This window comes from Pan paniscus, chromosome 14 (assembly GCF_029289425.2).
Source record: "Pan paniscus chromosome 14, NHGRI_mPanPan1-v2.0_pri, whole genome shotgun sequence".
Classification (NCBI taxonomy): Eukaryota; Metazoa; Chordata; class Mammalia; order Primates; family Hominidae; genus Pan; species Pan paniscus.
The window spans coordinates 24,757,540-24,769,004 of record NC_073263.2 but is presented as its reverse complement, the minus strand read 5'-3'; the positions used below and the strand labels follow the sequence as shown (position 1 = coordinate 24,769,004).

At 43.7% G+C, this 11,465-nt stretch overlaps 1 protein-coding gene across 3 annotated transcripts; it reads left to right on the top strand.

The window, feature by feature from the left end:
* Nucleotides 1-407: 407 nt before the first annotated feature.
* AMER2 (APC membrane recruitment protein 2) lies at nt 408-11,048 on the top strand. 3 transcript variants are annotated; one of them, XM_057299642.2, is made up of 3 exons: nt 410-790; nt 984-1,864; nt 2,243-11,048. In XM_057299642.2, the coding sequence occupies exons 2-3, from the start codon at nt 1,084-1,086 to the stop codon at nt 3,118-3,120; spliced, it is 1,659 nt and encodes a 552-aa protein (XP_057155625.1). In that variant the 5' UTR covers nt 410-790; nt 984-1,083; the 3' UTR covers nt 3,121-11,048. The 3 variants fall into 3 exon arrangements, with proteins under 3 accessions (XP_034792364.3, XP_034792363.3, XP_057155625.1); XM_034936473.3 differs by having other exon boundaries at nt 408-700; nt 984-11,048; XM_034936472.3 differs by having other exon boundaries at nt 408-790; nt 984-11,048.
* The last annotated feature ends 417 nt before the right edge of the window (nt 11,049-11,465 follow it).

The window sequence follows — 11,465 nt, the reverse complement described above, 5'->3', positions numbered from 1 at the left end:
AAATCAGAACACAGAACAGATCCCTAGACTGAGCTGTTCCCAGAAAAAAGGTTTTCCCTCTCCCCAGACCAGGCAGGTGGGAATGTCTGCAGAGATCCCTGGACACACAGGGACCCCTGCCAAGCTTTTCCTGCTCTGTACATTGGGGAAGGGGACTACAAGTCAGCCCTGGTGGTATGGGGGAGGGGAGTGGTACAGCAGTGACAGGAATAATGCCACTGTCCTGCTGAGTGGGAAAGGAGAGGGCAGAACCCGGACTCGAAGGCCCACCTGTGGAGTGGGTCTGAGATTCCCAGCCTGTGTTCTCGGTCAGCTTGTCTATTGTTATCAGATGTGGGCTGGGCCGCAGCATCTGTGACTTTATCCCGTGGTGGCTGGAGTCTGGGATAAAAGTCATGGTTGTCCCAAAGGTGCAGGCAAACTCCACCCCGGGGAGCTGTTGTGCTTGCATTGCTGGGCTGCTGATAGACTGATTGAGTGGTGGCGTGTACTTTTGTCACAAGAACCATAACCACAATGACAGCCACACAGCATGGACCTAGCGTGTGCTCAGCTCTGGACAAGACATGGATGTAGGCAGACATGCTTCCTGCCTGCTGGGCTTAGTGCACCAATGCTAAGGACAGACATGAAGGGCTTGGGAAAGGCATGAAGATGCATGGAGTCTAGGAGAGAGGATAAGAAAAACAAGCATTTTGTGGTGGGTTGAATTGCGTTGTCGTTTGTAGAGGCATTTCGTGATCCATGGTTGCGCTCCCGTGAAGAGCGAGTCTAGAGAAGGAATCGGAAGGTGGGTGAGAGTTGAGGGAATTTGAATTCCATAATTACGACTCGAATTTCTGCAATCAGCTCGCGGCTGTGTTGCCTGCTCCTGCCACAAAAACGCCATGCAGCGCCGAGCCAAGTCGGATGGAAGTGGGTTAGGGTATTATATAAGCCCTTGCGGGAGGGAAGATGGTCTTTTATGTGTGTTTCTTTTGCAGCGGCGGCGGCGAGCGCGGCTCAGGTTGATTTAGAATACGGGTGACAGTGGCCTGGCGCGAGCCCACTGCTGACGAAAGCGGCTTATCCCGCGCGGTTTCCATGGAGACGAGCCGGAGCCGCGGCGGCGGCGGGGCTGTCAGCGAGCGCGGCGGAGCTGGCGCGTCCGTGGGGGTCTGCAGGAGGAAGGCGGAGGCCGGGGCTGGGACCGGGACCCTCGCGGCAGACATGGACTTGCATTGTGACTGTGCCGCCGAAACGCCGGCCGCCGAGCCGCCGTCGGGGAAGATTAATAAAGCTGCCTTCAAATTATTCAAGAAGAGGAAATCGGGTGGCACCATGCCCAGCATTTTTGGGGTCAAAAACAAAGGGGACGGGAAAAGCTCGGGTCCGACGGGGCTGGTGAGGAGCAGGACCCACGACGGACTCGCCGAGGTGCTGGTGCTGGAGAGCGGCAGGAAGGAGGAGCCGCGCAGCGGGGGCGACAGCGGCGGGGGCGGCGGGGGGCGGCCGAACCCGGGGCCCCCCAGAGCCGCAGGGCCCGGCGGGGGCTCCCTCGCCAGCAGCTCGGTGGCCAAGTCGCACAGCTTCTTCTCGCTGCTGAAGAAGAACGGGCGCTCGGAAAACGGCAAGGGAGAGCCTGCGGACGCGAGCAAGGCCGGCGGCAAACAAAAGCGGGGGCTGCGGGGGCTGTTCAGCGGCATGCGCTGGCACAGGAAAGACAAGCGGGCCAAGGCGGAGGCCGCGGAGGGGCGCGCGCCCGGGGGCGGCTTGATCCTGCCCGGCTCGCTCACCGCCAGCCTGGAGTGCGTCAAGGAGGAGACGCCCAGAGCCGCGCGCGAGCCGGAGGAGCCCAGCCAGGACGCCCCGCGAGACCCAGCAGGTGAGCCCGCAGGGGGAGAGGAGGTGCCCGCCCCCGCCGACCGCGCCCCAGCGCGGAGCTGCCGAGAGGCCGAGGGCCTCGCGCACCCCGGCGACACCGGCGCCCGGGGAGAGGACGCCGCGGGGCATCGGCGCGCCGAGAAGCCCCGGGCACCCCCCGAGCCGGGGCCCGGGGAGGTCCGCACGGCAGAGGACGCTTCCAGGACGGGGGCCGTTCCCGTAAAGACGGTCCCCCTTGTCGACTCCGAAGGCGGCAGCGGCCGGGCGCCCGCCGCCCCAGACCCTGCCTCTGTCGATCCACCCTCAGACCCGTCGGCAGATCGTATTTGTTTGATGTTTTCTGACGTGACTTCACTGAAAAGCTTTGACTCTCTTACAGGCTGTGGAGATATTATTGCAGACCAAGAGGAAGAGGCAGGTCCCAGCTGTGACAAGCATGTCCCCGGGCCAGGCAAGCCGGCTCTGTCTAAAAAGAACCCCGGCGTGGTGGCCTACCAAGGAGGCGGGGAAGAGATGGCCAGCCCGGACGAGGTGGACGACACCTATCTACAGGAGTTCTGGGACATGCTCTCCCAGACCGAGGAGCAGGGACCCGAGCCCCAGGAGGGCGCGGCTAAGGTGGCAGCTGCGCTGGAAACCAAGGTGGTGCCCGAGACCCCCAAAGACACCAGGTGTGTAGAAGCGGCCAAGGACGCGTCCTCGGTCAAGCGCAGGAGGCTCAACCGGATTCCCATCGAGCCCCATCCTAAGGAGGAGCCCAAGCACCCGGAGAAGGAGCAGCAGGAAGGCGTCCCCAACAGCGACGAGGGCTACTGGGACTCCACCACGCCAGGCCCAGAGGAAGACAGCTCGAGCAGCGGGAAGAAGGCGGGCATCCCCCGGGATAGCTACAGCGGGGACGCGCTCTATGATCTCTATGCTGACCCGGACGGAAGTCCAGCAACCCTTCCTGGAGGGAAGGACAACGAGGAGACGTCCTCCCTGTCCCGGTTAAAGCCCGTATCTCCAGGCACCATCACCTGTCCACTGCGAACACCAGGCAGCTTGCTGAAGGACTCTAAGATCCCTATTAGCATCAAGCACCTGACCAACCTTCCATCTAGCCATCCCGTGGTGCACCAGCAACCCTCCAGGAGTGAGATGCCCAGAACAAAAATCCCGGTTTCCAAAGTGCTGGTCCGCAGAGTCAGCAACCGGGGCTTGGCTGGGACCACCATCAGGGCAACGGCCTGCCACGACAGTGCCAAAAAGTTGTGAGGTCTTCCAGGCCAAGGTGGATGGGCCACATATCAAGGAATACAACTTTTCCCTGGAAACCACTAAAGTAAGTTTTGCTTTTCCTAAAGAAAGTCTTTTAGGACACCACCCGTCCCCCGCCCTGCTCCAGAGCGTGGACCGAGGAGGTCTTTGTGCCCTGAGCAGGGACAGGATAACACCAGAAAGAGGGATGCTACACTGGGGATTCTCCTCTCAAGATAAGTCCCTGAGAATTATTTTCAAGCACTTTTTTCTTTTTTACCTTTAAGTTTTTCTTCCTTTTTCTTTAATATACTGAACACTTGGAAGTCACCTTTACTTGCCTTTGCAGAAAACAGAACTTAGCCAAACCTAAGTAAGAGTCATGCCTGGATATTGGGATAAGCCAGTGTCCAGAGGCCTGAAGGAACCGCTGAAGAACCAGAGGAGATCTCCTCTTCCAAGACACATTTCCTTCCTTCCCTTCTTTCCTCTTTCCTTTCCAGTTAAAAAAAACAAAAACAAAAACAAAACCCTTTGCTGTATCACTGTGTGGAAAATACCTCCAAAGCTGAAAGAGCCAGGTATTTACCTGATGAGCAGAGGGGACCACTGATTGGCAGAAAACTTCCCTACGTTCAGTTGTTAGATATGCAAATTGATAAGGATCTAACACTAGGAAAATAAAGGCGAGTTTTGGTTTGGTTGGTTTCAATCATTTGTTTGGGGAGATATAAAAGGCTCAGGAGAGCAGGCTTTTGCTTTTGCTTTTGTTTGTTTCTTCTCCCACCCAGTGCAGAAATCAGGATCAGGGAAAGATTTTATTAAATGCCAATAGATACAGTATTTAAGCATTTATAAACTGAAACCTTCTCATGTGAAGATAATGCATATTTTACCGTTTATCCAGCTGTTAACATTTTGTAATCAGTCAATTCAATAGAATTATTCTGGATAATTCTATATCTAGAATATAAAATCTGGTCTTATAGCTAGACATGATGACGGTCCCCAAACCGTTGATGTTCTGTTATGTACTGTAATGGGAAGCGATCCTGATTTTGTTTTATATGGGTTCTCTGGTTCTCAAAAAAAAAAAAAAAATCTATTGTGCTGGTGTCCCAGAGGAATGGCTCTGCCTTGTTTTGGGTAAGAGTCTGTTTCTCACCCCAAACCCTGTTTTCAGATTTTTTTTTACCTTGATTGTAAAATTTCAGATCCAACCATTCCTCAATATAGTGAGTGCAAAATGAGGAACACATAAAGAAAAACAATAGAAAGATACAGTTTTTCACATCATTTGCCTTTTGCTTTATAGACTTATGACGAAGACAAGTGTGTTCAGAATATGACACTGGCAAGCTTATGTATTGTAAACACTTTATGCCAAGTTTTTTTTGAAAAGTGGTTTGCTTCTATGTATGTTTTCTAATATTTCAGAGGAAACATTTATTTCAGAAAGGGTTATTATATGCCTAGTTTGAATGATAAACTGAAGCAGTTCCTAGAATGCTATTAGTGTCTAATGATGAAATTAATATCCTTTTTGAAATACACTTCAGTGTATTTAATCAAAAGACCAGAGCTTCTACTAGGAGGCGATTCATCATACCTGGAAGATTATGCATATTCACGTGAAACTGCACATATGTAAATGACATGAACACTTCTGTATAAGTCTCATTTCCAGAGAGATTGCATTAGTAATGAACTGTTATTACATGCTTTTTAAGTTTGTTTTCTGTTTCATAAATGAAAGAACAAGGCAAGTTAAATATATGAAAACCTATTTTAATAATATGAAGAAAGTAACAAAATAAATGGACATCAAAGGAAAGCAAATTGAGCCAGTAGCAGAAAGTAGGCCATTCCCCATTTTAAATTTGCAGTGATTCAATTAGGAGAGGTTTGCTGAATTTCTTCATTAGTCATATGACTGGCTTTTATTGCATTGTCTCAGATCCATAATGTTACTTCAAAGTAATCTTTTAATATTTAATTTCTTTATGTGTGTAAATGAGGCCCTATATGCAGTCATAGCCTTAAGCATTCTGAACACACTACCAAGAATTCATATAAGCATCTCACACTCACGTGCTCATGCACTCAACTGTGTACAGACTAACAGACAAAAGACATCTACTCTAGATCTGGAAATTATTTTTGAAATTATTTCTGTATTAAACAAGGGATTTACATTTGATTTCATGCCGCTGGTACTATTTAGGCTCAAAATACATTTATCTTCCCCTAGTGAATGGAGAAAATATAAATTTTATTCCTAGCTGTAAAACAAAGGATCTTGATTTCCTTGTTGTACATTTTCCTGCAAGGGTTATATTCTCCTTTGCATGAATCCATGGCAAAGTTATGTTGGTTCATTTGTTCAATTGTACAGGAAAGTTAAGAATACCTGAAAAACTTATGAGAATATTGTAATAGTAAAGGCAATCTATTTCTTAAGCAGTAGAAGAAAAGTTTTTGCTTTCATAATTTTAGGACTTAATCTTCCATTTACACCGTTATGCTGTGTCTCCTCTTTATAAGAAAAGGAACACGTGAGCAAAGTTTATCTTAATTTCCACTGACCTGTCAATTAACCAGTTATAAAAGATATAAAATATTTTATTTTAAAATTTATATTTTCCACTTTTTTTTTTACCTTATTTTTTAAGAATTGCACCCACACAAATCAAATAAAGGATTTGGGCAATGAATTAAACAGCCTCAATCACTTGATGGGAAATCCCTGGAGTGGCACGAAGAGTAGATTCTCGACTTTTTCCAACCATAGAAAAGGGATCATAGTTGCTTTCTTGTGCCAAGGGCTACTTTCTCTCATTTGTGTTCATGGAGATTGTTTTTTCAAGAATTTTCCTAGATTTACATTCCAGTTTTTATTAATACATTATATCTAATGACCTTGTGAAGATTATTCAGGCCCATATTTGCTGACTTTTTAAGGGAAGGATTGGATAGAGGCTAATTATATCGTTCCCATGTATGTATATTCTAAGATACTTGGTTGATTGACTTCCTTTAGTTGAAAGGCTGCCCAAATTAGACAGGAAAAAGTCAAATCAATTGTTGGGCGAAAATTTATCGGTTGGTTTAATAGCTCTGCACAAAGACAGCCTGACTTGAATGTCTATATTACACATACACTGTTATTTGAAACACTCTGCTTTAGTACAGATGGTGGTTGATGCGTTTATCCTGCCATTAGCACCAATTGGGAGAAATTTTACTACAGCATTTTAAATAATCACAAGAGGAAATAGATTTTTATTATTTTATCTAATAACAACAATAGAATATAGAATACAAAGGACTTCCTCTAGATACATTTTATTTTATCTAATAACAACAATGGAATATAGAATACAAAGGACTTCCTTTAGGTACATTTTCCACAAATTATCTGCTTATTTAAATACAAAGGGTTTAATATCTATGAAGGTAATAACTTACCGTGTTTAAAGGATTTATTTCTTCATCTCAGAGGTAGTCTTCAAGTATTTGCAGTTAAACAGTATGCAAATAGCCCTTTGCTTACACAATTATCCGGGTAAAAAGACTATGTCAGGTGTTGAGATTTCTTTGAATTTTCTAAGAGTTTTCCTTATTTACGCCTTTGTCAGATTAATTTTAAAGGCAACTCTTGACTGTTAGCTTGGTGTGAAGAGATCCACTCAGGCAGCTCATGTCTCCTAAGTGCCCTCAGACAGCAGTGACGGGACACTTCACATGACGCTAGCATGTTGGCTCCGTCCGCATGGCGGAATGCATTCCCTGGTGTTAGTTATCTGAATTTTTCTCCTGAATTACAAATATATGGATTTGGCTCCCCTGATGCTGGGCTTCTACTGAGACCTGTTCCAGTACATTCACATATGCTTTGCTCCCCTTCATTGTTAAGAAATTAATTCAAGAAGTTTTTTGCTGTTAAACATAAGGAATAAGCATCACAATTGCCTCATCTCATCACTGAGGAAAGCTGGTTTAAAGTATCTGAGTGAAATAAGAGGAAAACCCCAAATACTTCACCTAACCCAGTTTCCCTTTCCCCTCCTCCAGGCAGAGCAAGGAAAAGAACAGTTCTAATTTGTGTAAACTCAGCCTTAGAAAATTTCAATTCATTACACACAAAAATATTTATGAAGCAGTTTGGGACCAAAGGGGTAGTATGGTAGACGAGTGTCTTACAGAGCCTGTGTGGGGAAGCAAAAGGCAAGGGTGTAGTTCACAGGCAGAAGCGAGCTGTGACATTGTCAGTGCAGCGTGTACGTGTGGCTCCTCACAGGCGGCCGTTGATTGTGAGACCTCATCTTGCTCTGAAGATTTCCCGGTGGCTGTCATGCATTGCTTCTCAAAAGCCTTGCACTGTGATAAGGTTTAAGGAGACAGATTGTTGCAACAATAGCCACTTCTAAGGAATGTTATTATGTCACTGCAGATGATGTTTTTAAGCGGTGATTCAGAATGATAGTTTCGTGATTACGGAAAGGAGTTCCTTCTCAAACTGCAAAAGGAAAGATGAAAATAGTCATGAAGCCTCCAGAACTGAAATTGGGCCCCTTTTATGATGGATATTTACTTTAATTCAATGCAACACATATTTATGGGGCATAGACTGTATCAAATACTTAATAAAACCCATTCAGTTTGGAGCTCACACCTAAGCTGCGCTGTAATTGGATTTTCTTAATATTCATTAAAAACACAAAACAATATTATTTTACTTTTTCTTGGTATTTGCATTTGTTGCTTATAGTTTGTGGGGTGAAGCAAAGTGGTGTGAAGTTGAAGAAGGGCACTATGAATTAAGCCACACAAATGCCTCTAAAAAAATAGTAAATATAACAATGGTTAACATTTGTTGAATACTTACTATGTGTCAGGCACTGCTAGGAGATTTAGAAATAATTACTTAGTCCTCTTAACAGCCATATGGGGTAGGTAATATTATCTCCCCAGTATGACAGCTTTAATTCATCCTTTTTGTTTCTATCCCTTTCCATCTCTGTCTGTCTGTCTCTCTCTCTCTCTTTTCCCCTAGTCTCTAGGACAGGGATATAAACTCTTTAGTGATTTTCAGTAATAAAGAGCTAAGTACTGCTTAGTGTCATTGTCAGTTCACTTCTAATAGAAAGAGCTAACCCATGTCCACGCAGCTGAAAATTAGTTTTGTGTCTGAGATGATGGTGCTCACAATCATATACAGGGAACCCTGCCACTGTGCTACGCTGAGTAGGCAAACATTGGCCTTCCCTTGGAGGGATCCTCTTCTCTTAGGATTAATCTGGGAAGTACAGACAGAAATCTCTTCTGTTGTCATGGCGATACTTCTTCCCTGACAGGGTATCATTCATTCAAAGCATATTTGTTTCATTTGTTTTTATTCCTACCTTAAGCCATCTTGGTGGGTTCTGGGTGGTCTATGCATATGTGTGTGTGTTTTAATTGCAGTAAGAATATTGAATATGAGATCTACCCTCTTTAATTTTTTTTTTTTTTTTTTTGAGATGGAGTCTTACTCTGTCACCCAGGCTGGAGTGCAGTGGCTTGATCTCGGCTCACTATAACCTCCACCTCCCAGGTTCAAGTGATTCTCCTGCCTCAGCCTCCCAAGTAGCTGAGACTACAGGCGTGCACTCACCATGCCCGTTAGTTTTTGTATTTTTAGTAGAGACAGGGTTTCACCATGTTGGCCAGGCTGGTCTCAAACTCCTGACCTCAAGTGATCTGCCCACCTCTACCTCCAAAGCATTGGGATTACAGGCATGAGCCACCACGCCCGGGTTATCTTCTTTAATTTTTAAGTACACAATACAGTATTGTTAACTATAGCCACAGTGTTGTACAGCAAATCTCTCTCACCTATGCATCCTGCGTAACTGAAACTCTGTGCCCATTGAACAGCAGCTCCTCATTTCCTCCCCCATCAGCCCCTGGCAGCCATCATTCTACTCTCTGCTTCTGTGAGCCTGGCTATTTTAGATCCCTTATAGAAGTGGAAACGCGCAGTATTTGTCCTTCTGTGACTGGCTTATTTCATTGAGCATAACGACCCCCAAGTTTAGCCATGTTGTTGCTTATGGCAGGATTTCCTTCTTTTTTCAGGCTGAATAATATTTCCTTATATGTATATGCTGCATTTTTAAAAACCCTTTCATCTACTGACAGACGTTTAGATTATTTCCACACCTTGGCTATTATGAGTAATGCTACAACGAACGAGGGAGTGAAAATATCTCTTTAAGATCCTGATTTCAGTTTTTTTCAATAAATACCCAGAAGTGGAATGACTGGGTCATTTATATGGTAATTCTAATTAAACATAGAATTATTTTTAATTTTTTGAGAAACTTCTGTGCTGCTTTCCACAGTGGTTGCATCTGTTTACATACTTACCAATGGTGCACAAGGGTTCCAATTTCTCCACATCTTTGCCAACTTGTTATCTGTGTTTGTTTAAATGACAGCGGTATGAGTTGTCCCTTGCCTCCATGCAATTCTGAACTTCAGAAATAAGCACTTGGCTCCTTTAATAGCTGTCCGTCCTATGTTGTGTCTACAGCCACTGAATCCTGTCCTACATTTTCTGATTCATTAACTCATTCAACTAATAGCTATTGAACACCATCAATAAGTCAGCCACCATGAAGATGAGTATTTTATATTGAATTCTACTAACATATCCTGTATGTTTACTATGTTGCCAGAGAGGATGCTGTGTGCTTTTTTTACATTGTTATCTTTACTGTTCACAAGAACCATGTAAGGTAGGTATTGGTAAAATGGGTAATTTTGGAAATGCTTCAATAATCGAGTAGAATAACTTTTGCTCTATGTGAGAAGATACGTTTTAAATAAGATATGGCTTAGGTTTCTGGTTACTTGAGACATACTATACCTTCTCAGATACTCTCAGACCTGAATCATTTAACAAACTAAGGCAGAAATACTAAAAATATCTGGTTCAATAGCATAGGGGCATGGAGTAGACATGCAGAAAATGCTTGTTCACTTGCCTTGAAATGGCTCCAGGTGGCCTGAAGGAATCAATGAAACTTCTCAAATATCTACATTACAACCATTGGTCCCCACTACACATTTATTTCTAAATAAAGGAGGAGAAACTGTAGCAAAATAATATTTAATATTTTCATTGCTTCCAGGATAAATCTTATTGAATATGGAGGATCTGATAGTGGTAGGTCTATCAGGAATATCAGGGAAAATGCTTTTGATGTTGTTGGCAAAGTCAATTCCTATCATTTGTACTTGACACCAGCTACCTAGCAGGCTCATTGTGAACTTCAGGTTTCGCCCACGTTATTTATATAAAGTATCTCAGTGTAATATAGGGAGTTGCTGGTTATTTGAAAATAGTAACAAAGATAACCCAAACGAGAAACTCCATTTCCATAATTAGCTTTCCTGAAAGTCAGGCATGTCTTTGAGGACAGGTTTTGGCAGTATTATTTTTGTGCACAGGAGGAAAATTGTTAGTAGGTTTATAGATATTATTTTTATAATAGAATGTTAAACCCCTGAAAAACATCAAAAATTGTCTCCTAGAACTAATTCTATGTTTTAAAAACTTGTTTTAAAAACGGATTCTAAATAGCAATAGGGTCTTTCCTCATTTCTCCACTCCAATGGTTTAATGGGATAGAGGAATCAATGTTTATATTTTTAAACCTGTAAATATTTTATTTTGGGTATTTTGTATATTTGTTGATATAATTCCATTTTGTGCATATGTACCATTGTGCATGTTGCTGTTTTTGATAGTCACTCTTTTAATGAATGTAAGAAGCTTGGGCTAATAGCACTTTTCTTGTTCCATTCAAACATCTGAAAATGAAACTACAACACTGCCATTTTACTGTTGTGTTTAATTCAGTCAATAAATTTTGTTGCTCCTTTGCATTTAAAGTGAATTCTGTTGGTTGTTATTTCTCCAGGATCAATTTTATTTCCGGTCTTTTCAATTTTTATAAATTATACTAATGATGGTGATGATGAGGAGGTGATGTGTGTGTGACTATCTCGTGGAAAGACCAATGGGAGGCCCATATTTCTCTCCACACTTCGTAAACAAGTGAAAAATTCCTTGTTTGGTTTGGGCAGCTGTCTTTTGAAAAGCTCATTTGTTATTCCGACTCTGATCTGAATTCTGAGCCTTTTACTCAGAAAATCTCCATTCCTTATCATCTCTCATGAGGCCGGCTAATCCGTGCTGACTGTCAGGTAGTGGCAACATAAGGGCCACTGGAGTCTTTCTAAAGAGTTGCTTTCTGGTTTTTGTTTATTTTGGTTCTGGTGGTATGTTTTCATTTTCTATGTGTAACAGGTAG